This window comes from Taurulus bubalis, assembly GCF_910589615.1.
Source record: "Taurulus bubalis genome assembly, chromosome: 18".
Classification (NCBI taxonomy): domain Eukaryota; kingdom Metazoa; phylum Chordata; class Actinopteri; order Perciformes; family Cottidae; genus Taurulus; species Taurulus bubalis.
Genome location: NC_136606.1, coordinates 19643512 through 19668945, shown reverse-complemented (window position 1 = coordinate 19668945; position 25434 = coordinate 19643512). Strand labels below are relative to the sequence as shown.

The following is a 25434-nucleotide window of genomic DNA, read 5'->3' as shown; positions in this document are numbered from 1 at the left end:
AAGCTGAATGCGGTGGCGAAAAACTAATCTCCAGGTTCACTGTGGTATCTATAAAGAGAGACTTCAGAATTATAATTTGGAACTTAGAAATGCAAGACAGGTCTTCTATGACATCATAACCAAAAACAATACACGCGCCATATTTGCTACCGTCGACAGGCTAACAAACCCTCCGGTGTCGGTAACGGCTACGCTCCAATCCACCTGGGCATGCAATCAATTTGCCTCCTATTTTGCTGATAAAATTCAGAGAATTAGACAAGCAGTCGGTGGCTCCACACCAACCACAGGATATGTGTTGTCCCCATCTTTAAATAGCATCCATTCAAATATAATGACACAATTTCACTCAATTAACCAAAGGAGCCTAGAAGACATTATACAACATCTGAACACATCCTCCTGCTGCTTGGATATTCTACCAACACACTTTTTCAAAAATATTTCACACTGCATGACTGCTGATCTTTTACAAATTGTAAACACATCCCTTCTCTCAGGTGTCTTCCCACAAGCCCTAAAAACTGCAGTTATTAAACCACTTCTAAAGAAGGCTAGTTTAGACCCCGAAATATTGAAAAACTATAGACCAATATCAAACCTCCCATTCTTAAGTAAAATAATGGAAAAGGTGGGTTTTCAACAGCTGAACAACTTCCTGGCTGAAAATAACTGTTTTGCTGTCTTCCAGTCCGGCTTTCGTCAGCACCACAGTACTGAAACTGCTCTTGTTAAGGTTTTCAACAACATCCACAACATCAAACAGACAGTGGCAGAACCTCAGTCTTAGTATTACTGGATCTCAGTGCTGCATTCGACACGGTTGATCATGACATACTACTAGACTGAAAGTCTGGGTAGGACTCTCTGGCGCAGCACTTAACTGGTTTGAATCCTACTTGAAGGACCGACAATACTTTGTGTCAGTAGCTAATTACACATCAGAGCTGACTAGGATGACATGTGGTGTTCCCCAAGGTTCAATACTGGGGCCTCTTCTGTTCAACATCTACATGCTTCCACTGGCTCAGATTATGAAAAACAACAATGTGTGTTATCATAATTATGCAGATGACACACAACTCTACATAACTATATCACCAGGGGACTATTGTCCCATACAAGGGCTGGCTAAATGCATTGAAGAAATCAATAACTGTAAGGCTTCGATGCAGCGAAACTCAATGGATTTCCCCCTTCCTGTCACGCCGTAGCACTAATGAAAGAACCCAAATGCACGACCTGAGGCAGAGAGTAAAGTTCACAAGGATTCCTTTATTGATAAAGGTAATATTGCAACAGGATAGAGTCTCTGGAGAAGGACCGCCGAAGGTTCTCCCGATGTAACTGGGGAGGGACTGAGGCCGGTCGGCAAGGCTCTGACCCGCTGTGGTGAGAGCAGCTGTCTCACTCAGGGGAGAGTAGAATCGCCAACGTAAACAGTCCAGGGTCATTCACAGGAAGGCAGTCAAACTCGGCAGAGGTACAGGCAGGGATCGGGCTTACTCGGAAACGAAGGGACGTCGGAATCAGAACAGGATATAAGGCAGGAAAAACGCTGGTAAATTGACTCACAGGTAAAGAAAAACGAACTGGCAACGAGACAAGTGAAGCACAGAGTATATATACACACTGGGAGGGGAGTTAACGAGACACAGGTGAAACACATCAGGGCAGGGAGAGGTAATCACATATGAGGAAGTAAAGACAGCAGACATGACACAGGAGGATGATTTCAAAGTAAAACAGGAAGTGACAAGACAACAAAAATAAAAGCACTACCGTCTAGTGACGGTTGTGACACTTCCTCTCTGTACCCAGCTTCCTCTGTGTCTGTGAAAGGGTATTTTATAAAGCAGGTGAAATGGTCTCAAAAAGCCCAGCACTGTGAAAAAGTTCTTGTTTTTATAAAAATGAATTAATTGGACACATCAACATGGACTAGCAGAGCTGAGGCTCAAACCACCGATCCTCTGATTGAAAGACAGGTATGGTAACCACTGAGCCACAGTCACATCACAATACTCTTCTCAATTTGTTTCCACTTTCCCTTTTGACCCCACCATTATATCATAAAAACAGACAATATATTAATAAGTTTCTAATTGATGTATTGGCGTAACAAACATCGTTCATTCAATTCAAAGCTGCACACACCAAAGCCATGATGTCGTTATGATCACTCTGCCTGTTTTACATTTATTGTCCACCTGGTGGCACAGTAGAGCAAATGAAGCCCCATGAAGCTTCGGCCCACGAGAGAACCAATTGGATGGAAAGCGTCAATGCTTCAGGAAGCTTCATCTCGCCATCGTTAGACACACGGCGAGGTAGCTGCTTTCAAAGAACAAGGTATACTAGGCAAACACACGGACATCAAGAGAGAAACTGGCACAGGACAGGGAGTTGACACAGACTAAATACACAGGGGAACGAGACACAGGTGGAAACAATGAGGGCGGGGCTTGAAATCACACAGGAGGGCGGTACGCGAGGAGGGAGGAGTCTGGAACGAGAGACAAGGTGAGTGACAGACAACACAACAGAAACAGACAGAGAACACAGAACTACCCAGACCTTCTGGGCGTAACAGGCACATGTTTGTGTAGTGTCGGCGATACACAATAGGGCGGGGCCTGGTCAAACCACAAGAGGCCAAACTGAGGGCCATCCAAGACTGGCCACGTCCTGTAACAAAGAGACAAGTGAAATCTTTTATAGGGATGGCAAACTACTACAGGCGCTTTGTTCCTAACTTTTCTGAACATAATGCTCCTCTAACAGACCTAATGGCTTTGCAGTGGATGGCAAGAAATAAGGAAACCAACAGTCGGTTAACAAGGTGGTTTCTCAGCCTTCAAGCTTTTAACTTCTGTGTTGTTCACAGTCAGGCCGAAACCATGGGAATGCAGATACCCTCTCACGACGAGATGTCCTGTGGGCCATTTCTGGCCCTCTGGAAGCCTCAAGCCAGTGAAGGGGAAATGTGATGTCATAAGAGGAAGGGTCATTAATGGGAGGTACATCCCCTCCCAGTGGTTGCAGCAGGGACTACAACCAGCATGACATCAAAGGTATAAACTACAATTCCCAGTCAGCAGTGCAGCCAGGCCCAGGGCTGCTGCCCAGCTGCAAGGGACGAGGCTGATTACCCTGAGAGAGCTGGTGTGAGGGAGAACCAAGGACACGAGTAGAGGAGGAGAGTTGGAGATACATTAAAGAAGCAAGGAACCAGGAGTAGACTGGAGTATTTTTGTTTTGTGCAAAGACCTTTTGGTTGGATTTAAGTTTGACCTTTTCGCTCAATACAGACTTTTGAGTTAAGAAACCCACTGCTTGTCGTCCCAAACTCTCAAGACATTACAATACTTATTATTTTTTAAATTTTCCGGTTTCAGCATCTCTTTTAAATTTGATGCTTTTTACTTAAACTAATACATACAATGTTTTCATGAGGTGGAAGCCAAAATATCAGAGATAAATATCTGAAAGTGTGGGCAAATACAACAGATGCTATCTGCTCCATGTATTTTTGAAATGGGTGAACTGAGCCTTTAAACTTGCAACTGAAAACATTGTTAGCAGCTTGTTTGTTGAAAATAAATGAAGATATGTCAATGACTCAAGCCCAATCCTTGGTTAAATGGGGGGAAACATTCCACAAAGTATCGCAACCTCCTCTTCTAAACATGAACATCCAGAACTAATGGAGTGTCACCTGGGGCCGGTTTTTCAAAAGTTTTAATCTGGATCAAACTGATCCAGATTCGGAAATCTCTTTTTCTGCTATCCAGGATCACGTAATCCATTTTATTTTTATGTCGGTTTTTCAAAGCAATGTGGGATTGGATTACTCTGCTCCGGATTCAAACTATTAAGGATTACCAAATCTGGATTACCTGTGGTCTAAATAGGACTATCACAATAGCTACGTAAAGAACAACAGGTAGAATAGTGTGGGGTCACTCCAATATGCTTTATTTGAACAGAAAATAGGACTGAACGGAACAGCAAACAAACAATATAAACATCCCCCTCCATTGTCCATTTCTTGGAAACAGGCAGTCCGCTCATCTGAGACCTACACCAAATAAATAAATACATACTTTACTCACAAATACATTATGGATGCTTTTCATTGTCCTACACAACATGGCGCAAAGTCCTTCTCTGTGATGACGTCCCTGATGCACCTGAGCCCATTGGAGACACTGACCAACCTCCGGGCATTCTGTCAGAATGAGGGCCCGACTGGACGACCAGTAAGAGATGCAATTGTTAGACACTATTTTTGATAAGTCCATGACTGATGATTGTGTCAGTGTGATTAATGTTTAATGAACAAAGGCAGTTTGGGGGATTAATTTATGGGGCCGAAATATTTATAATTTGCTGTACTGAAAGGTTGCTAGCCTACATAGCCTACCTACTTTATGTACTTCCTGTTGAACAATTCAAGTGAAATTGATGAATAAATATAAATACTGTAAAATACATGATATAAATGTTGTATTTTTTAACTAACCAATTTTAGTGACTTAGTTTTATTACTAATATCCACCATGAATCCACCCTCCTGTTGGGATCAGTTTAATCCTGATTTTTGGGATCAAAATTATCCCAATCCAACCAAAAAGTTTTGAAAAACCCAAACTCAAGGTTTGATCTGGATCAACAACAAGATTAGATTACGTGATCCAATCCAATTTCTGAATCCTGTTTTTCTTTTGAAAAACCAAATTTTCAAGATTTGATCCAATCCGATACCCGTGATCCGATTACTTTTGAAAAACCGGCCCTTGGTGTTTAAAATTAGTGTTGGCAAGAAACAAGTTAAAGGGATGCAAAAAAACAGAAGCATGTAGTCCACTGTTTCAAAGGTTTGGTTTAATCAAACACCTTAGATTTAAACAAAAGCAAGAGCAAACCCAAAGAAAAGCCAACCAACCATGAAAGGTTCTACTCCCTTTTTTAATGCAGCTTTCTTTTCCATGTCAAATTTACTTCATATAGGCAAAAACTTGAATGGACAAAAATCATCACAGAACATCATAGTCTTTAATCATCATTTATAAGCAGTTTGACAAAGAACATGATTGATTATAAACACAACACACCAACAAAAATGACACAAGAAACAATATTTGATTAAAACGTGGACAAAATCTGAATAATTATAGCCATGAGCAATTATTTGTGTGTTATTTAAGTAGGAAATGACTGGACGATATATACAAATAATACATTAACTCTCAACTGGCAATGGAAACTTGAAGGAGAAAACACTATAAGCTCCAGCTAACCATTTACAGTTCTCCACATGGTTTCTCTGTAGTTGCAATGTATTGTTCCATTTTTGAGGCGGCGCACAGTAGCTATGCCACATAGCTATGGCAGAACTATAAATCCACCTTCACTTGTGATACAGGTGTTTGGCCAGTAACCCTAATAACGACATCAATGGTGATCACATTCAGTGCCAATACAACGAGTGAGGGTGTGACCTTTTGTGGTGTATGGGCGTAAATAGCATCACTTACTGGAGTGCAAGCTCCGTCGTGTTACACCAATTATTTTGTTTTGTTATTTAATTGTAACTACAATCTTTCCCTATCCTTAACCGAGTTTTTATGTTACATAAACTTAACCATTCCTTACTTTTACATTCTGACCTTCACCCAGGAGACCCGCGTGCAACCTAGAAGACAACATTGACCCAAACCACAATATTTTCCAAAACCTAACTGATGCACAGGCATACTGATTGCTATTGTTGATGGACATTTGAAGGAAGACGAATAGAAAGTGGAAAAACCCTTTTTGTGAGACATCATACAAACCGCTGACTTATGCTGGTGTGATTTCAGAGATTCCAAATTACTTTTGCGATTACGTTTGTATCAGCTCTATATTTATTATTAATGCATTGTGTCATTACCATGGCAAAAGCAGTAGGGTTGCAGTAGACAATATTGAATCTTGAAGAGAGGAGAATGAGAGAAAAGGTGAAAATCTTTGACTAACAGTAAGCAGAATTAATTATGTACTATATGTACAAGTTGTCCATTAGAAATGATGAAAACATTTCTACGCTCCATTTGTTTCCACGGCCATCTAATTCGAGCTGCAATTAATTATTTCATTCTACAAATTTGTTTATTTTTGTTGATGGGTCATCTTGTGGGAGATGTTTATGTTATATATTATATATATTTCTGAATTTCTTGAGGCTTGCTTTAGAGGCATTTTTTAGGATACCTTGGAGCAGCATGTACCTTCATTAATTTGCACTTTTCCATTAGACGTTTGCACAATTTAATCCTAATGTGAAAAGATATTTTGTATTGATGTCATTTTTCGTATGAATTTTGTATGTCTTTCTGTAGTTATCACCATGCTTGAGGTGTTGGTAGTGATGGGGAGGGAAATAAATTGTACGCATCAGTTCAAGACTTGCTGCGTCTTTCGGCTGTTACAGGTGGTATGAGAATATATCCTGATGTCAAATGAAGAGGTAGCATGAGCTTTAAGAATGGGGAATGTGTACCAATATATTCTGAACCAATGGTTTGTTGAACATCTGGCAGCCTAGAGAACCAAAGGGCTTCCTATTCCTAGAGCTCATTCTGTGTACTGTTTGTACACATCAAGGTTCTGCTCTGTTGACAGAAACGTCCTTCTGTAACCCCGGGAAATGTTTCACCAGCAACTGTTTGAAATGGTTCTGGAACTTTTCCCCAACAAATGGGTAGGCAATTACATGAGTGACTTCAAGAGCATAACCTGTCTTCTCCATTTCCTCACTGATAGTGGCTTTATCATACATCAGCATTGCAATGTGGTATGGGGTCCAGCAAATAAAAAATAGCAGGACAATGACAAATATTAACCTGACTGTCTTGAACTTGGCATTCATCTTGGATGACATAACAGTGATAGCAATACGAACATAGCAGTAGATGATAACAACATGAGGAAAGATCAAGAAAAGGATAAGCTGCAGGTAAAAGCCAAAGTTTCTCAGCAACTTCACATCAAATTCATCGTTCTCATAAACAGGATTCTCCTGACAGTAAGTTGTGTTCACCATGTATGTAAAAGTGTCGTAAAGAATCATTATCCTGATGCATGCCAGGCCGCTCACCAGCCAAACCACAGCGCAGGAGACTGCAGCATAGCTTTGACTCCTCAATGTCAACGAGCACAAGGGGTACACAACTGCAAGGTGTCGGTCAAAGGTCAAAAGGGTTAGAAAGAGGACAGAGCTGTAGAAGCCAAGATAGTAGACAGTGCCAACAATCTTGCACATGGCCCTGCCGAAGATCCAGTAGGAGAGCTGCGAGTAGACTCCCATGAAGGGGAGGCTGCTCATGAAGATCAAGGAGGACACCACCAGGTTCAGCAGCAGGATGTTGGTCACAGTGGTCAGCTTTTCAAACCTAGGAGGTGGTCATTTCAACAGTTACATGGAGACAAAGAAGAAATGCCTCATGGTCACACAGGCACTTTTGGAACTGATGTTTCACACTGACTTGAGGGAGCTTCTATGGCTATCAACCGATAACCGATATGTGTTAAAAAATGTAAACAACAGTCTAAGATATAGCCACATTAATAGAAAACTCTGAATCTGAGTGCTATATCAAACCGTATTGAATTGTTATGTGGTAACTGTAACAGTTGTGTATTATATTGCAGATCATGTAATGAGATGTGCATTGAATCGTCTTGAGAAGAAAAGATGAATACCCCTCTCGGTTTCTTTTATACTTTAGAAATCCTAATGGCCAAAATAAATGTAATATTTGTTTCATTACATTTAGCTGACGCTTTTATCCAAAGCAACTTACATGTTTGCTCTATACACCGTAGACACAGCAACGGGGAGCAATTAGGTGTCTTGCTTGCGAACCACCAACCATCTGGTTGAAAGACGGGCATGCTGACCACTCAGCCACAGTCGCCCCGGTTCCCATTTCTTTTAAAATGCATGGACATTACATGTCGGTGAGAGAGTGAGCACACCTGTATACATAGATGAGCTGTGTCACAAAGTAGAATTAGGAATAGGATCAAACCAGTGGCGGGCCATGCGTTTTCGACCTTGGCCTTCAGTGCCGTATAGTCTACATCAGGGGCGGGTCAGACCGGCCCACTCAATACGGCGCTGCCCACTACACGGCGCGCAGGGGCGTTTCTAGGATTCAAGGAAAGGGGCTTAGCCACTAGGGAATTGGTATGTGTGGCAATCTTTTTGGGGTTCCATTTGGGGCCACAGTTCATAGATTGGTTCAATCAGAAAGAGTGTCATTTTGCTCTGTAGTTTTGCTTGTAGCCACGTTCAGAAGCAGGTGATGCTCACCGGCCCACTTCACAAAGTCACTCACCACTGCCCTGTACTCCTCCTCCCGTCCATCCCTAATACACCCGACCACTGCAGAGTCATCAGAGAACTTCTGCAGATGGCATGACTCCGTGTTGTACTGGAAGTCAGTGGTGTACAGGGTGAACAGGAAGGGAGACAGAACAGTTCCCTGTGGGGCTCCAACATCACTGACCACCGTCGTGTGTACAGATTGTAAAGCCCTCTGAGGCAAAATTGGGATTTTGGGCTATACAAATTGAATTCAAAATACAGTCATCAAAAAGGATGTAGAAAACATATTGGTCTCATCAATAAAAAAACATACATTTTTAAATTCAAACTATTTATCAGATTTGTATAATATCAAACATCCATTCAGTTTATTTATTTATTATACTTGTTTCCATTGCTAGATCCACTATTTTCCTGCTGGATTCACAGGAAACGATGCAGCATGAAATCCAATATTACTGTCTGTAATTTTAGCTCCTTGATATAAGCCTCACTGTTCACTGTCCCACAATTGTTTGAGAGCTGGATTAGTTGACTGCTAATATGAAGCAAATATGTTCTGTTGCTGCCTCACATACATTAAACGTATTCAATTGGCAAAATATTGGGTGGCTTTATTGTGAAACAGCCACAAGAAACACATTACAGTTTTAATTGTTGCAAACCACAGTGCTTTTAAAAAATGACCAAACTATAATTTTCTACTGATTCTGTAAAGATCGCAAAGGTCCGCCTGTGATACGGCATTGCTAAAAGAAGCACCTTGGTTGTTCTTTTTCTTTTACACGTTATTGCTGTACCGATGATATTATCGGCGGCCTGAATAAGGACACGGGGTTAAACGGGACCGTTTATGATTTGTTGTTGTTATTACTTTTATTGTGACATGGGTATTTAAGGGGGCTGGGGGGGAAGTTTTTTTTTTGTCTTCCCGAGCGGATTTCGGCGCACACGTTACTCGGGTGCTATTGGATGGGATTACGGCGCCTGCCCTGCGCGATTTTCCAGACCCAGCGGGCGTGGATGTAACAGCAGAGGACTGCGCCGACAGCCAAAGCACAAAGCCCAGCTGCCGGACGCGCGGCATAAGGTAGCGCGGGGCAGGTGGACGCGGCGAGGCGCGCTCGTCACGTCTCCGCCCGACGCGGAGCGGTGCATACCGACTTTGGGGGCGGGGGGGTTCATTCGCCGCTGGACGCTTCCTCCGGGACTCCGGGTGACTTTGGGACTGTTGGGAGCTAGGGGATTAAGTTGTGTTTTGGGGGAGGGGTTAATTGTTTGTCATATGTCTTGCCTTGTGGCATTGCATTTTGTTTGTTAATAACACTGAGTCGCTCAACCACCTGTTTGTTTCTGGGTGTATTGACAACAGACCCGCCTGACCTTTTTAATTTAGCGTTGTGCTTTTCCCCCTCAATTTAAGGCAGAGGGCGGAATTGTTACAATTCTTTTTCAAGTTCAATTTGTACCAGCTCTGCACTGGTCTCAAGGAAATAGCTATATTGAACTCCAAAGTTTGAGTCTCGAGATGTGTTCATGTAGCCTCAGACAGTAGACTCTACTCATTAAACCGCAAAACCAAATTGCCATTCATTTAAAAATGTCTTCTGCAGTAAGTTCTTAAGTGTTCACTCACCGATAGATGATGACCAGGACCAGCCCGTTGCTAACGACACTGAAGAAACACACGAAGTAGTAGAGGATACCTAGCTGAGCTCCTAGATAGTTCACTCCATCAGAACTATCGGGTGAGACTGGTGACTTCGATTCATTGCTGTAATTAATGTCGTCATAATCATATGTGGTAGGTTCCATCCTCATCAGTTGCCGGGAAAATCTGTCAGAAACAAAAATACAGTTTCAAACATTCATAGCGCGATGCAGTATGAATTTGAAAGATAAAATGATCAATCCTTTAGAAAAGGTGTGTAAGAGCTATTACATGCTGCATGTGAAGGCATGCAAATGAGCAGAGCTAGAAAATAATGCTTTTTTTACATGCGAGAAACACGGTAAATAAAAGCAGACGTTGAAGGGAATCTTCAAGATTCTGCATGTTCTTTGACTCTGAGGGCCAGAGCTGTCTGAGTTAGTGAGTTCAAGTTACTCCATAAATCAGCCAGATGGGGAAGGATGTTGCTCAGATGTGTGTGTGAGAGTGTGTATAAGAGGGAGGGATTTTCTGAAAGTATTGCATTTTGTTTCAGCACTCCCTCCAAATCACTCTGAGTCTCCTCCCTGAGTCTTCAGTTGAGACTTGTTGTGGCTGATTTCCTTCTTCTAAATTAATGATGACTAATCTTTTAAAAACCTGATGCTCTATACACTGAGTGCTCGGTTAGATGCCACAGGAACTCACTCACGTAATCAAACACCCACAGAACAAAGAGTTTGGATCAGAGTTCACGTCATGTAGATCTATTTGTAACAAACAGTTTCACAAATAAAAAGTTTAAATATTGTTTTAACTCAAATGTGCGTCACATCCTATTATGTCGCTGTCAAGGACCTTTCCCTGCATGTGGCTCATCGTGATATGCAGAAATAAAGAAAAGTCACAAGTTTAATTCTGCATGGACGTATTAATTTTATTTCACCTCCAACCGCTGACCTGTATACTTGATATGTGGCGAGAAATTAGCAAACAAAACATTTTATGTTGAAAGATACTTCCAGATTAAGCACACATCATTTGCTGAATAGTATCAAGCTGCAGATGAAGAAGAAGAGTGATTTCTCAACTGCTGCAGCAAACTGAGCAAAGTAGATATACTTTCAGGAAGTGGATCAAGTCTCCAAACTCCACTACTGCTGCAAGATGGTGGCGCGTGTAGACGCAGCGGCCCCTCTCTGTCCTTAAAGACCATCACCACTCGGGCTAACCAGAAGCCATGGCTGACAGGGGAAGTCTATCGGCTGCTGAGAGCCAGAAACAAGGCCTTCAGAGCTGGGGACGAAACGGACCTGAGAAGAGCGAGAGCCGACCTGTCCCACGGCATCAGGAAAGCAAAACAGGATTACACAAACAAGATAACCTGTCACTTTAAAAACAGCAGAGACACAGGGAGCCTGTGGCAGGGCATTCAGACCATCACAGACTACAAACCCGCGCCACAGACCTGCGACAGCAACATCTCTCTGCTAAACGACCTCAACAGCTTCTTTGCACGATTTGAAGCACAGAACAGCCATGACTCGTCCACACAAGACTCCGCCTCCTCCCCATGATCAGGTTCTGTGCCTGTCTGCTGCCAGCGTGAAGAGGACTCTCTCCACTATCAACACCCGCAAGGCAACAGGTCCAGACAACATCCAGAGGAGCTTAAGGACATCTTCACGGATGTTTTTAATACTTCTGAGACAAGCTGTTGTTCCGCTATGCTTCAAGGCCACCACCATCATACCTGTGCCAAAGAAATCCACTCCGTCCTGCTTTAATGACTATCGTCCAGTGACACTTACCCCCATAATAATGAAGTGCTTTGAACGGCTAGTCATGTCACATATCAAATCCATTCTCTCCCCCAACCTGGACCCTTTGCAGTTTGCATACCGTGCCAAACAGTCCACGGAGGATGCAATCTGCTCTGCTCTCCACCCAGCCCTCACCCACCTGGACAAAAAAGACTCATATGTGAGAATGCTGTTCTTAGACTTTAGTTCAGCATTCAACACCATCATCCCACATCCTGCAAACTTGACCAGCTGGGGCTCAACACCTCGCTGCTGGACTTCCTCAGTGCACCTTCTACCGTGGCACCATCGAGAGCATCCTGACCAACTGCATCACTGTGTGGGGCGGAAGCTGCTCAGACTACAGCAGGAAAGTCCTGCAGCACATAGTGAACACAGCTGGAAGAATCATTGGTGCCTCACTCCTCCTCCTCCCCTCCCTGCAGGACATATACAACACCCGCCTCACTCGCAAAGTGACCATGACTGTGAGCGACCCCTGCCACCCCTCACACGGTCTCCTCAGCCTCCTGCCTTCTGGGAGGAGATACCGGAGCCTCCAGGCTCCACCACCAGGCTGTCAACCAGCTTCATTCACCAGGCTGCCAGGAAGCTGAACTCTCTACCTCACCACTCCCACATCTAGACTCATGTCCTCTGAGGCTAATCCTAATTTATGTTGTTTATTTATGTTGTTTATATGTTGTGTATATATGTTCCATATATGTTGTATATATGTGGTTTATATGTTGTATATATGTGGTTTATATGCTCCATATATGTTGTTTATATGTTCTATACGTTGTTCTATTTTTTTAAACCGTTTTGCACTACTCACTTTGTCAGACAGAAGAGCAACACAATTTCAAGTCTTCTGTATGTTTGCACTAATGGAATAAGTGACAAATAAAACTAACTTTGAACTTTGACAGCATTGCCACACAGCACTGACCTCACAGGTCACATGGTTACGTGAGGAGAGGCTCCAGGTCCTCCTCATGTAAACATGTGACCTCACAGATCACATGGTTATGTGAGGAGAGGCTCCAGGTCCTCCTCATGTAAACATGTGACCTCACAGATCACATGGTTACGTGAGCAGAGGCTCTAGGTCCTCCTCACATAACCATGTGACCTCACAGATCACATGGTTACGTGAGGAGAGGCTCTAGGTCCTCCCTCCTGTTGCACTTTATATGTGACTTCTCTTCTGAGGTCTTACACAACACCAAGAGCATAAGTAACATTCATGCTGAAGGACACCAGGAAGACAAACAGACGTTTCAGGGGAAGCAAGAAGCCTTCACGTGATTTCAACTCTTCTCTTCTTGCAAGCATAAATCAGCTGATTAGAATGTTTCTAACGCCACTACACACCTGTGTATATCTCACTGGAAGCAGATCAATGTTCATCAAACATGAACAGCGGCGCTGCATGAGAGACTGCAGGAGCAGCCAATCGATTTAGGTTTTTCTTTTGTTTACATGTTCCTTCTTGCTAAACAGATGTATTGATAAAGTATTGGCTTTTAACTTTGAATATTTACATCAGATGTATAGTAACAAGCGTAGTTTCACCACAGCAGCCAATCTGCTCTTGCTTCGTGTGTGTGTGTGTGTGTGTGTGTGTGTGTGTGTGTGTGTGTAATTGGAGGAGCTCAACCCGACAAAGAGAGCAGAGCAGATAATAAATGATACCAAAACATTAGAAAGCACTAATACAAAACACCACTAAGGTTGCTTATCAATAGTCCAATCTTTAATAATTTAGAAGCGGGGTTCAGATGACGTCACAATGTGAGAGACTGTGTTAAACATGGCGGTGCAAGGCGGTGGCCTCCCTATGTATATATAAAAGCCTTTTTCTAAGATAAAGAAACACAACAATTATTTGTGTCAAGTGTTATACGAGACTAATTTAAACATAGTTATGAATATTAGATTTCATTTCTGCCAATTAATCTCTGAAATGTTACAGACGTACAATCTTAATTATCAGCTACATATTAAGAAAACTCTTCTAGGTTTAATATTTAAGTTAAGTTAAAGTTTAGACAAAATATATCCTTTAACTCTGTGTAAAAAATAAATGTACAATATGAAGCATCACAAGACAATAAAAACTATATAATATACATTGAGCATTTGGGTATATATAAATGTTGATAGTATACATGACAATATAACAAAGCATTCCTGTCAGAATCAGCCTCATATGCAAACGTATCCCGCAAGAGATGATGGAAGATGGAGGCCTTTCTCTATGGACTATACCTGTGTGCATGTATGACCGACCTGAGAACACTTACATGAGATCTGTCAGTCAATGACTGCTGACTTTCCATATAAAGTCAAGATATGCATTAGTGATTTGTTTTATTTTAAAGGAAATATTGCATCTTGTGAGTTGATCATCTGGGTTCCTTTGGGGAGGCTTCTTCTGCCCCGCGGACTCCTAAAGCTACAGAGCATATCTACATATCTAACATATCTACATTGTGTTTAACAGAATTACAAAGACTGCACCTTGGTGATAACAATAATGAAAAGATGTTCTGATTGGAAGTCAACTCTACAGGTTATAGCATATCAAAATGACATAACCACACAGGTACAGCTTTGTGTTTACTTCTTGCGGTTCTGGGCATATTGAGCCGCGTAGGATCGCCTGCTGGTGTGCTGACCTTCTTCTACCTCGGATTCAGAAATCTCCTCTCCTTCCTCCTCTCCTTCCTCCTCTCCTTCCTCCTCTTCTTCTTCCTCTTCTTCTTCCTCTTCCTCCTCCATGCCTCTCTGGCGTTGTAAGGTGCTGTGAGGCTGCAAAACAAATAGGGTGAGCACCCTTGGGCTCACTGAGTGATGCCTTCATGTTCAGAGCATAACTGAACTTCCTGTCGTATTCTTAGTCCACAACCTGACGTCGCTCACCATTCTTTGGCAAAGATCTTTTGATGATTGATCTCTGTGGACCATTTATTAAAAGAAGAAGAAGAATTGCCCTCAGGATATTTTGTCAGAGGGCCAAATCCCCCAAAACAGCTTTCGAGCCGGTTAGGTCTTATTAGACAAACACGTAGAAGTTAAAGTCATAAACAGACTAAAAGCAACGCAGGTCAAACTGACCAACACAAATCTATAAGAATACATCAGAGCAACACATTATTTAAGGATCGGACATGTTGTAAACAGCAGCCTTTACGCTCAGAGCCAGATGGAGAAGCCTAGGTTGATTTACCTAGAGGAGGCTGTTAGGGATGGATCAACTAGAGAAGAGACAGCTTGGGTATGATGCACTATGCGTAGGAAAATATTTCCGTCTCATTCATGAAACTGTGCACAGGACCGTTTGCATACATTCAAAAAGTATTTTAAATAAAACCTTGCGTATGCTTCCAGGGAGATATTTCCTTATCAATCCCAAACCAGCCTGTAAGTGAGCACAGCTGGTTCAGCCTCTCATGCGCCCTCTACAGCTCACATTCAGCCTCTCATGCACCCTCTACAGCTCACATTCAGCCTCTCATGCGCCCTCTACAGCTCACATTATCAGCCTCTCATGCGCCCTCTACAGCTCACATTCAGCCTCTCATGCGCCCTCTACAGCTCACATTCAGCCTCTCATCCGCCCTCTAAAGCTCACATTCAGCATCTCATCCGCCCTCTACAGCTCACATTCAGCATCTCATCCGCCCTCTAAAGCTCACATTCAGCATCTCATCCGCCCTCTACAGCTCACATTCAGCATCTCATCCGCCCTCTACAGCTCACATTCAGCATCTCATCCGCCCTCTACAGCTCACATTCAGCCATGAATGTCAAAGCAAAGCTCCTCATAGATGTTGATGCACAGATGATCTTAGGGTTCTTCTACGGTGAAGCACAGAGAGGAAACCACTCGTTCACTCCTACGAGTACAGAGGACCCATCATGCAACACAACAGTGTCACTGTGTGGTAATATGGTCACAGTAAATAGACTGATCGCTTCCAACATGATCGCGATCATTTACCAAAAAGGAAATTTGATAAGTGAAGACAATTAATTGATTTACTTGTGTTGTCTGATAGTATTACGATTAGGACTGATAATGAGGATATGGAGTGATCATAAGAGAGCTGTCACTGGCTTTATGTGATCATTTACACATTTACCTTATGTGGAGGTGAGATATGAGGTGACTGGAGGAGGCAGAGTGGTAGGGCTGGTTCAGGTCTACAGTTAGGACTGGTTCAGGTTTATAGTTAGGGCTGGTTCAGGTCTATAGTTAGGACTGGTTCAGGTTTATAGTTAGGACTGGTTCAGGTTTATAGTTAGGGCTGGTTCAGGTTCATAGTTAGGACTGGTTCAGGTTTATAGTTAGGGCTGGTTCAGGTCTATAGTTAGGACTGGTTCAGGTTTATAGTTAGGACTGGTTCAGGTTTATAGTTAGGGCTGGTTCAGGTTCATAGTTAGGACTGGTTCAGGTTTATAGTTAGGGCTGGTTCAGGTCTATAGTTAGGACTGGTTCAGGTTTATAGTTAGGACTGGTTCAGGTTTATAGTTAGGACTGGTTCAGGTTTATAGTTAGGGCTGGTTCAGGTTCATAGTTAGGACTGGTTCAGGTTTATAGTTAGGACTGGTTCAGGTTTATAGTTAGGGCTGGTTCAGGTTTATAGTTAGGACTGGTTCAGGTCTATAGTTAGGACTAGTTCAGGTCTATAGTTAGGACTGGTTCAGGTCTATAGTTAGGACTGGTTCAGGTTTATAGTTAGGGCTGGTTCAGGTCTATAGTTAGGACTAGTTCAGGTTTATAGTTAGGACTGGTTCAGGTTTATAGTTAGGACTGGTTCAGGTTTAGGACTGGTTCAGGTTTATAGTCAGGACTTGTTCAGGTCTATAGTTAGGACTGGTTCAGGTCTATAGTTAGGGCTGGTTCAGGTTTATAGTCAGGACTGGCTCCAACCTTTAATTTGGGAAGCTTTTTTCAGAGGGAGAATCAGACAACTCTTTATCGTTGGTTTCTATCTTTTTTAAATTGTAATGTGCTTATAGTTATCTACACGAGTAAAAGCACAAATAATACTGCTGGTTTGACTGTTTAAGATAAAGGAAATATATAAGTGCAGAGTAACGTGTGATGTCATTATATGTGTGAGGATGCCTCTGTCCTCGACCCCTAACCTCTCACCGTCTGTCTCCAACATGACGTCTGCAAAGGAGGATGCTCACAGAGTTGAGGTTCTGGACCCGTCTACCTTAACAAGCATTCTCATTCTTCCACTCTGGTAACACAAACGTAGGCTCACCCTCCTGACTGTGTCTGGGTACTGGCTGTGTTGTTTCCTGTGGATTTGGCCTGTGGTAGAGGCCAACATTGACCTGAGGTTTTGGCTTTTGGGGGAGGCCAGAGGAGGACTCGGGTAACGGCTCATGAGGGGAGAAGAGTAGCTGGTCAGAGGGGTGTCCAGAAGTCCAGCCAGAGAGTCAGACATCTTGATCCGTCCATTAAACAGCTGTGGAGTCATAAAGACAGTGAATGGTAAATGGACTGTATTTGTATAGCTCTTTTCATACAACACAGGAACAGCCTAGTCTCGCCCAAGGACACATCGACGTGGACAAGCGGATCCTCTGATTGAAGGACAGCTTGCTCACCACTGAAAGGCGTTAACGCCGTTTCATCCAGAAGAAAGAGGTTTAAGCCATTCCTCACTTGTCCCCTTCGATGCCCCTACATTTTTACATAATTCAGTCATTACATTTGATCCGATATTCTTCATAGTCACAACAATGGACCAAATACATTGGCCTGAAATAGTTACATTAGTTAATAGTTTTGGTGTATTTATTGACATATTTGCTGGAACATTCAAAGCCTGGTTGTAAAAATAAGTAAAGCCTTGGTTTTAGTGACAAGCACATTTTATTTTCCAGCAGAGACCTCGGCAAAGTATTTTGTGCATTGGTTGATCTCTTCATTGGCCAGGAGGATCAGTAACTGTTATTTGTCATGTGATTTGTACAGATCAAGGTACTACTATACGTGGTGTTGTCATACTGATTTCCCAAGCACTCAAGAAGCAGGAACCACTGTGCAACTCAACCGCTGCTTTATCACATGCAAAGAACCTCCATGACAAGGTTGGAGTCAGAACTCCATCATCTACTCATCAACATGTCTATAGACCTATATGTGTTTAATTTATATTCATATCAATATCGAAGTATCTTTAAAGCTGCATTAAAGTTGTGTTGGTCCCTTCAGGGCAAACCCGTCATGTGACATATTGTTACCTAATAAAGTTGATATGCTGTATGTGGCCTCATCCAGCAGACACAGAGAAATGTTGCTATTCATTTAGAGTTGTGTTTCTGGCCTGATTAATGTAGGTCAAAATATTCATTCTCCTTTAGCACTGTTTTGGTCTTCACCAAATATTCACTCCTCTATGTTCACCAGCTAGTTGCTAATGTTTCTGACTGCTGCTTGGTGCTGAACAGATTGAGAGCAGTGGGTTTATCTTGATAGTTACATCAGTACCACATTGTTGTTTCATGTGTTATCAGCTGTGCCGTTACCTCCAGATCCTTTTGAGTGTTAATTGCCTCCAGGTTGTGGTACGTGTGAGCATAGATCTCCAGTGCTTTAGCATGGAAGAGCATTTCCACTGTAATGAAGTCTGTGAAAATCCTCTGCCAAAAAACAAAGCAGTGGTTGTTGTCAGTGGGACATTAGTGCTTTAACGGCTGGAGGATGTTTGTGAATAGTAAGTATGAGACTGACTTTGATATCCTCCAGCTTCTGTCTCTGGAAGTCTTCCATTGTCTCCTCTAGTTGTCTGATACTGCGCTGGGCGTTGTTGGAAGCCTTCTGAGCATTTACTTCTGCCTGTCAATTAACACACAATACAGGACACACAGCTTGATCTCAGTCAGTCAGACCTGCTCCAAGGATCAGTAATGTGATGCCATTCATGAGATAATCATAAAATCATGTACATTACCTGAGACTGAAAGGCATTGTCAAGAAAATTTAATCAAAGAGAGCTGTACAACTGTATAATGATAAAAAGATAGGGCAGGGAATGTCATTAAATGCTTTAGAATTCCTTGCTTCTGATGTACATTACATGTGATGATTGATGATGTAGTAAACTGGCCTTTCACAGATGTAAGCAATGTGCAATTCTATCTTTATGTGCTTCTCTTAAGGATGCGGTTTATGGGGGTGTTTTTCTCAAGATAAGTGAATATTTCTGTGCTGAATCTGAACTTCCTCTCCAAAAGATATGGTCTGAAAAGGCCTAAAGCATAGTTTCCACCCCTTCAATCTTGATATGGGACCAGTGTGTGATGAACATGAAGACACTAAAAACCACAAAGGAAATACCTGCTGTGTTTTCCAGAGTTTTGAAAAGGAGCCCACATTTGGAAGTCTTTGGAATATGACAGCACTGTGGGGATATATTCAGATGGTTCTGTGTAACAAACTACCTTGCATGTTAGGTCCCTTATCCCTTATATTAAATTAAATATTTATATATAAGACTGCAGGATTTCTGTTGCTCAATTAAATGGAAATATTCAAGATGTTTCAAGTATCATTTTAGTCAAATTTATCTCTGGAAACTTAAGGTTGTGTAAACTAGAATTTACACAACCTTTTGTGGTGGCCATGTTCCTCGTTTGGCAGCACCGCATACGTTGGTACTGCCTGACCCAGTGGTTGGTCGTTGAGGTTTAATTAGTCAAGGAACAAGTTTCCACTGAATGTGTGGGGATGAAAAGAGTCAAATGTCAGTATGTGAAGGATACAATGCTCTGGCGATCTGCTGGGTTTCTCAGTCTGATTTTTTTCAGTTTCTGCAACTCCTTCAGCTCTCTGTTGACATCAGTGCTGAACTTCTTAAGATCTGCCTGAATGGTAGACACAGTCAGCTCATACAACACACAGTTCTCAAAAGACAGCACTGGTTGTTTGATCAAATGTATGACTTGACCTTATAACCTACCATGATGGATCTGTACTTGTATAGCGCTTTTCTAGTCTTCCGACCACTCGAAGCGCTTTCACACTACTTGTTATCCCATTTATACACTGATGGGAGGCGCTAAGGAGCCACCTGCACCTGCCCACCAGGAGTAGCTAACATCCATATATGAGCCGGCAGTACTTCTTGTAAGTTAACACAGGCTGACATCCCATAATGCAACACTCTGGGTTTGAGTTGCAGAGACGGACCAATGACTGAATCATCTGTCAAGCTGTCAAGACACACACAGCTGTCATAGATGAGGAGCTCAAAAAGTAAGACTGTCTGTAAAAAACAACTGTCAGAGAATCATTTTGACTGCTTGCAAGAGCCATAGTCAAGTGCGTGAGCATGTGATGGATAGATAATGTGGGATGTTAATGTGGGATGTATGCTCTGCTGAAGTATTTCCCATTACACTTTTTAAGAGAAAAAATGCTTCAAGGATAATGTCAGACTAGTGAATGTTCAAGACACGTTCCTATCAAGACTAGCCTAAAAGGGTTGACACTTTAACAATGTTTTCCCAAAAAGCAAGTGTTGAAAAGAGTGAGCCACTGTCAGAGAGTACAGAAACCCACTCACAGCTTTAACCACACCATCAACCTTGTTCTTGAAATATGGCATAGATCATTTAATAGTCTTTCCTCAGAACCCTCTTTTATCAGACCATTGCCTAATAACTTTTGAGTTTATACTACCGGAGTGTAGGCCGTTAGGTAAAATATTCTACACCAGATGTCTAACTGACAGAGCTGTAGCTAGACTTAATAGGCCTGAGTCAAAGATTGCAGCTACTCCACCTCCTATATCTAATGATATAGTTTCTCTAGATGGCATTGCTCTGGCATCCAGCACCACCATAAATAATCTAGCTCTGGTAAGTCTCTTGGGTCTCTCCAGTTGATCCAGAATGCTGCAGCTCGTGTACTAACAAAAACTAAGAAAAGAGATCACAATACTCCTGTACCATTACTGCTTGTATTATCATAGTATACGATTACATCCACAGTTGATGTTATTTTGTGATTTTGAATCGAATCTTATAATTAGACTTGTCTATTCACATCAATATGGTTATCAGCTGATATTATTTTCTTGCAGATATCAATGTCGGGGGAACGTGTAACCAAACTCACCCTTTTATTTTTAACTATGTCTCCATAGGCCTTTAGTGGAGCAACAACTCTCGTCTCCAGTCTTTCTACCTGCAATGATAAGGTGTCCAACATTTGTTTGATGCAGAAAATAGAGAACATTGATGTACATAACTACAGTGTCCCTTACCTGAGCCTGCCTGTAGTCCTGCACCATGGCCAGGTCTTCAGCCATGTTTTTCAGTCCGAGCTGGAGTTCGGGGTCCTCTCTGCTGGAGAAGTCAAAGAGCTGAGCCACCAGCAGGTCTGCCTTGTCTCGGAGCTTGGCTGTCTTCCTGGTGTAGGAGGCCAGCAGGGAGCAGATCCCACCCAGGTACTGCTCAGCATGCTTCACTGTCTGCTCCATGCTTTTCACCTGGATATCCCTGCTAGCACAAATCAAGAGAGATCGTTGTATCTTTTCTTGTAGCACATTGGTAGCGTTCTAGCCAAAGCCCCCCGGCGTATATAGGAGCTGTTGAAACTGTGTTAATGCTGTCGTCTCTTTGGATAATGTGAAACATAAAAGCAGGGACTCATACCTGGATAAGAGGTTGTTCATGTTTGTTCTGTCGTCCTCCTAGCAGATCCTCTGCTCTGTTGTTTGCCTCGGCTGATTCTCACCTGCACCAGGTAACAGAAGACTGTCGCCATGGAAACCCCAACAATAGAGGGAGTGTTGGAGATGTAACGGATGCTCTCGCCACATGATGGCAGCAGAGTGCTATTATGGCCATTCACTGGACCTTAGAACTAATACGAAGTCTTTCTTTTTTTATGCAGTGGTGGATTGGGTATAGGGAGTACCGGAGTTTTCCCGGTGGGCCGGTCAGTAATGGGCCGGCAGTGGCTGACCTTTTTTTTTTTTGTATGTAAAGACGCATAAGAGGCCCAGTGGCCCTATGATGGGCCCAGTAGTCCCGCCCACGCATTTTCCAGACCCCCCTCGTCCAATTACCTTTAATGATGAGCTAATGACACATCATTAGCAATCTGTGAGAGAGAAGAGAAAGCAAACATGGAGAAAAAACGAAAAGGCGGTGCAGAAAAACTGAGGGAAAAGAAAAAAAAAGCTCTCGCAACTGATGCTGCTAAGAGCAGAAATATAATAAACATGTTTGCTGCTGCGGGGCCGGCGGCGGTGGCGTAGCCTTCGGCTCCGGGGCTTTGGCTGCGCCGGTCGCGGCGGGTCCCTCTCAGGTGTCGTCGGACAGTGAAAGTGAGGCTCCCGCTGCCATGGTGGCACAGTGACATGAAGAGGAGCTTCTAATGAGGTCAAGACACGTCTGGTATGAACGGATTCACTTTACTGGTGAACTACAGTATTACAACTGTTAAAGCATTGAGAACGCGTTCTTGCACCCGACATGTATATATTTTCCACGCGTAACATCAACATTAGTTAGCGTCAACAAGCACGTATCATTGTACTTGCTGCCTTCAAAGTAAAAGCACTTCCTGTTTCCATGCTCTTCACAATAAGAGTAAATAATATAATAAAACAAGTTACAACATACAAGAGGGGAGGAGGAGATTGGTTGTGGTGATAGCAGGTGAGTGTGCTAGCTAACACAGGGCTCTCAAGTTTTTAAGACAGTTAAGAGTGACATATCCTCCTCCTCCTGTTTTTTGAACACTTATTTATGGAAATTTTCAGATTAAATTACATCAAATAAGAGACAAGGAGACAATGACCCATTTCAGTATAGTAGTGTTATTAAGGGCTTGTGTGATTATATGTACAGTACATCAACGGACCGAGTTGGCACAGTATCTGCGCGCGGACTGTGGTGGGTCAGTCTGGACCAAAAAGTCCAGGGCTGAATTTTTGTCCCAGTCCAGGCCTGTCTTTATGTATAACGTGGTTCATATTACAAAGGAAAAGAAAATCACCATGTCACTTCATTCTCTGTATATGGTCCACAAGAAATGTGTCGGGGGCAACTGCTCAGTGGTGAGCAGGGTCATCCTTCAATCAGAGGATCGGCGGTTCGATCCCTGGCTCTGTTAGCCCTAGTTGATGTGTCCTTGGGCAAGACATTTAAGTATTATGAAATAGATTTGAGTTGTTGGAAGAAAAGATCTCTACAAGTACAGTCCATTTACCATTACCATTTAAGAGAGTCTGCAACATAGTTTTGTTTCACCACTACTACCACTGGGGGAACCAACTACTCTTAGAGTTCCTGTTAGTGTATTGGGAGAACTTTGCTTCTTTAATAAGATAATCCTTATTAGTCTCACAGTAACTCACGTAAAGGAGAAAGGAATGAACACTGATAATCCAAGACATTTTGTTTCTCCTTCCTAGAAGGGATCAGGGGTGGAAGTACTGAGTTCCTTTTCTTTAGTTAAAGTACCAATACAACAAAACACAAAAAGAATACTCCATTCCAAGTGAAGGTCCTGCTTTCAGAAATCAACTTAATACTTCTGTACTGGTGCTTGTAAGCAAAATGTACTTAAAGTGTCAGTGGTATTATACACTGTATGACATCATCATTGTGACCACTCAAAGTGATTTAACACTACATGTCATCATTCACCTATTCATACACTGATGGTCTAACTAATATTCATACTCATTCACAAAATCAGAGGGTTGTGCGGCAAGTAGTGGGAAATTAACTAAAAAGCTCTGTTACACACATTTATATTCATTATAGTTAGATTATAGTTGTCTAAAATATTAAATATTTTTTATATATTGTTTTTCTTAATACCACACTGTCTTCTTCAAAAACATGTACAACTAAATGTGTTTAGTCACAAAGAGCCACAAAGAGGACATTGAATTAAAGAAAAACATGTAATGTAGTCTTACTGGAACCATTTGGGTGAAATAAATAGCTTCCATTATTAACATTTACATAATTAAATCTAAATCTTCTACGAAATAATGTTGACGTTTCTCTAATTGCTTCCAAGCTGTTTTTATTTTTTTACAGATTAGCACAGTTGAGCTGGTCCTGTTCTATAGATATGCAGGCATTCTAATGTTGAACGGAAATTGCAGCAGTCACTTTTATCAACAATGTTTTACGTTTAGAAACCTTAAAAGCGTAAAAATAATGAATGAAACTCGACTTAGACATGCAGTACTTGAATTCAGAAGGTTTAATGCCACTAATCAGGAAGCTGAGGGAAAATATACTTCTGAGAAGAGAAGTCACATTGATTTCCTTCAATGGCAGTAGAAGCCCCGCCCCCTGAGAGGCAACACTCTGCATTCATGATGCAGACAGACAGTCAGCAGGGTGAAGGCAAGCCCAGAGGTCACTTCTAGGGTGTCACAGCTGTGGGGCAACAGAACTGCCAGGTGTGTTGGAAGTACATTTAGTTTGACAAACAAAAGAGCCAGACTTATTCTGCTGTGAACACAGAAGACACTCAGCCTCACAACCTGTGGCTGATATGTAGGAGATGTTTCCCTTCAGGTCACTGCAACTGGGATAGATAGATACTGGGATGGATGGATGGATGGATGGATGGATGGATGGATAGATACTTTATTAATCTCCAAGGAGAAGTTTGTTGTCGTGGTAGCGCCTTACAACTTGAAGATACAAATAAACACACAAGATAACATATAAAAGGAGCAACAGGGATGAAATATATACAAAATTAAAATAAAGTAAAATATATATATAAATATACATAATAAAATAGAATACAAATAACTGAAATGAAATATATGTACAACTGCAGTGTATTCATTAATTAAGCAAATTAAATGTAAACAATAGAGTGCAAAATGCAAAGTATGTATGTGAAGTGTAATAGCATACGCATGTCCAGTGATGAATTAATCCACAGAGGATCTAGCAAGAGGTGACTTGTTGTAAACTCTTAATGTCGTAGGCAGGAATGTTTTCCTGTAACGGTCCTTGTTGCAACGGAGCATGAGGAACCTCTTGGAGAACGTGCTCCTCTGACCCTGCAGTAGCTGGAGAGGGTGGTCATGTATGTATGTGTATGTGTGTGTGTATATATATATGAATGAATGAATGAATGAATGAATGAATGAATGAATGACCCTGCAGTAGGTGGAGAGAGTGGTCCAGGTTGTCCAATATGGACAATAATGTCTTCAGCGTCCTCCTCTCCACCACCTGTTCCGGAAACTCCTGCTTGCAGCCGATGATGGAGCCTTCTTAACTAGCTTGTTTAGTCTGTTGGTGTCACCGGCTCCAATGCTGCTCCCCAGCAGACAATGGAGAAGTACAGGGCGCTGGCCACAACCGACTGGTAGAACATCTCCAGCATCTTGCTGCACACATTGAAGGATCCAAGCTTCCTCAGGAAAAAGAGTTGACTCATCCCCTTTTGTAGACAGAGTTGATGTTGGCCTTGCAGTTCAGTCGGCTGTCGATAGAAACACCAGGTACTTGTACTCCTCCACCATGTGATGAGACACCAGGTACCTGTACTCCTCCATCATGTGATGAGACACCAG

The 25434-nt window shown here is 42.3% G+C and overlaps 2 protein-coding genes across 2 annotated transcripts; both read right to left on the bottom strand.

Annotated features, from left to right (window-relative positions):
• Positions 1–6646: 6646 nt before the first annotated feature.
• On the bottom strand, positions 6647–10192 carry LOC306750976 (C-C chemokine receptor type 3-like; the record flags this gene model as incomplete). The annotated part of the gene is made up of 2 exons (XM_079234472.1): positions 6647–7439; positions 10014–10192. The coding sequence occupies 2 exons, from the start codon at positions 10190–10192 to the stop codon at positions 6647–6649; spliced, it is 972 nt and encodes a 323-aa protein (XP_079090598.1).
• A 4263-nt stretch (positions 10193–14455) lies between these two features.
• On the bottom strand, positions 14456–21540 carry LOC306750975 (CBY1-interacting BAR domain-containing protein 2-like; the record flags this gene model as incomplete). Its single annotated transcript, XM_079234471.1, has 9 exons — positions 14456–14647; positions 17116–17322; positions 18389–18502; positions 18594–18698; positions 18814–18819; positions 19625–19726; positions 20982–21050; positions 21130–21364; positions 21521–21540. The coding sequence occupies 9 exons, from the start codon at positions 21538–21540 to the stop codon at positions 14456–14458; spliced, it is 1050 nt and encodes a 349-aa protein (XP_079090597.1).
• Between the last annotated feature and the right edge of the window lie 3894 nt (positions 21541–25434).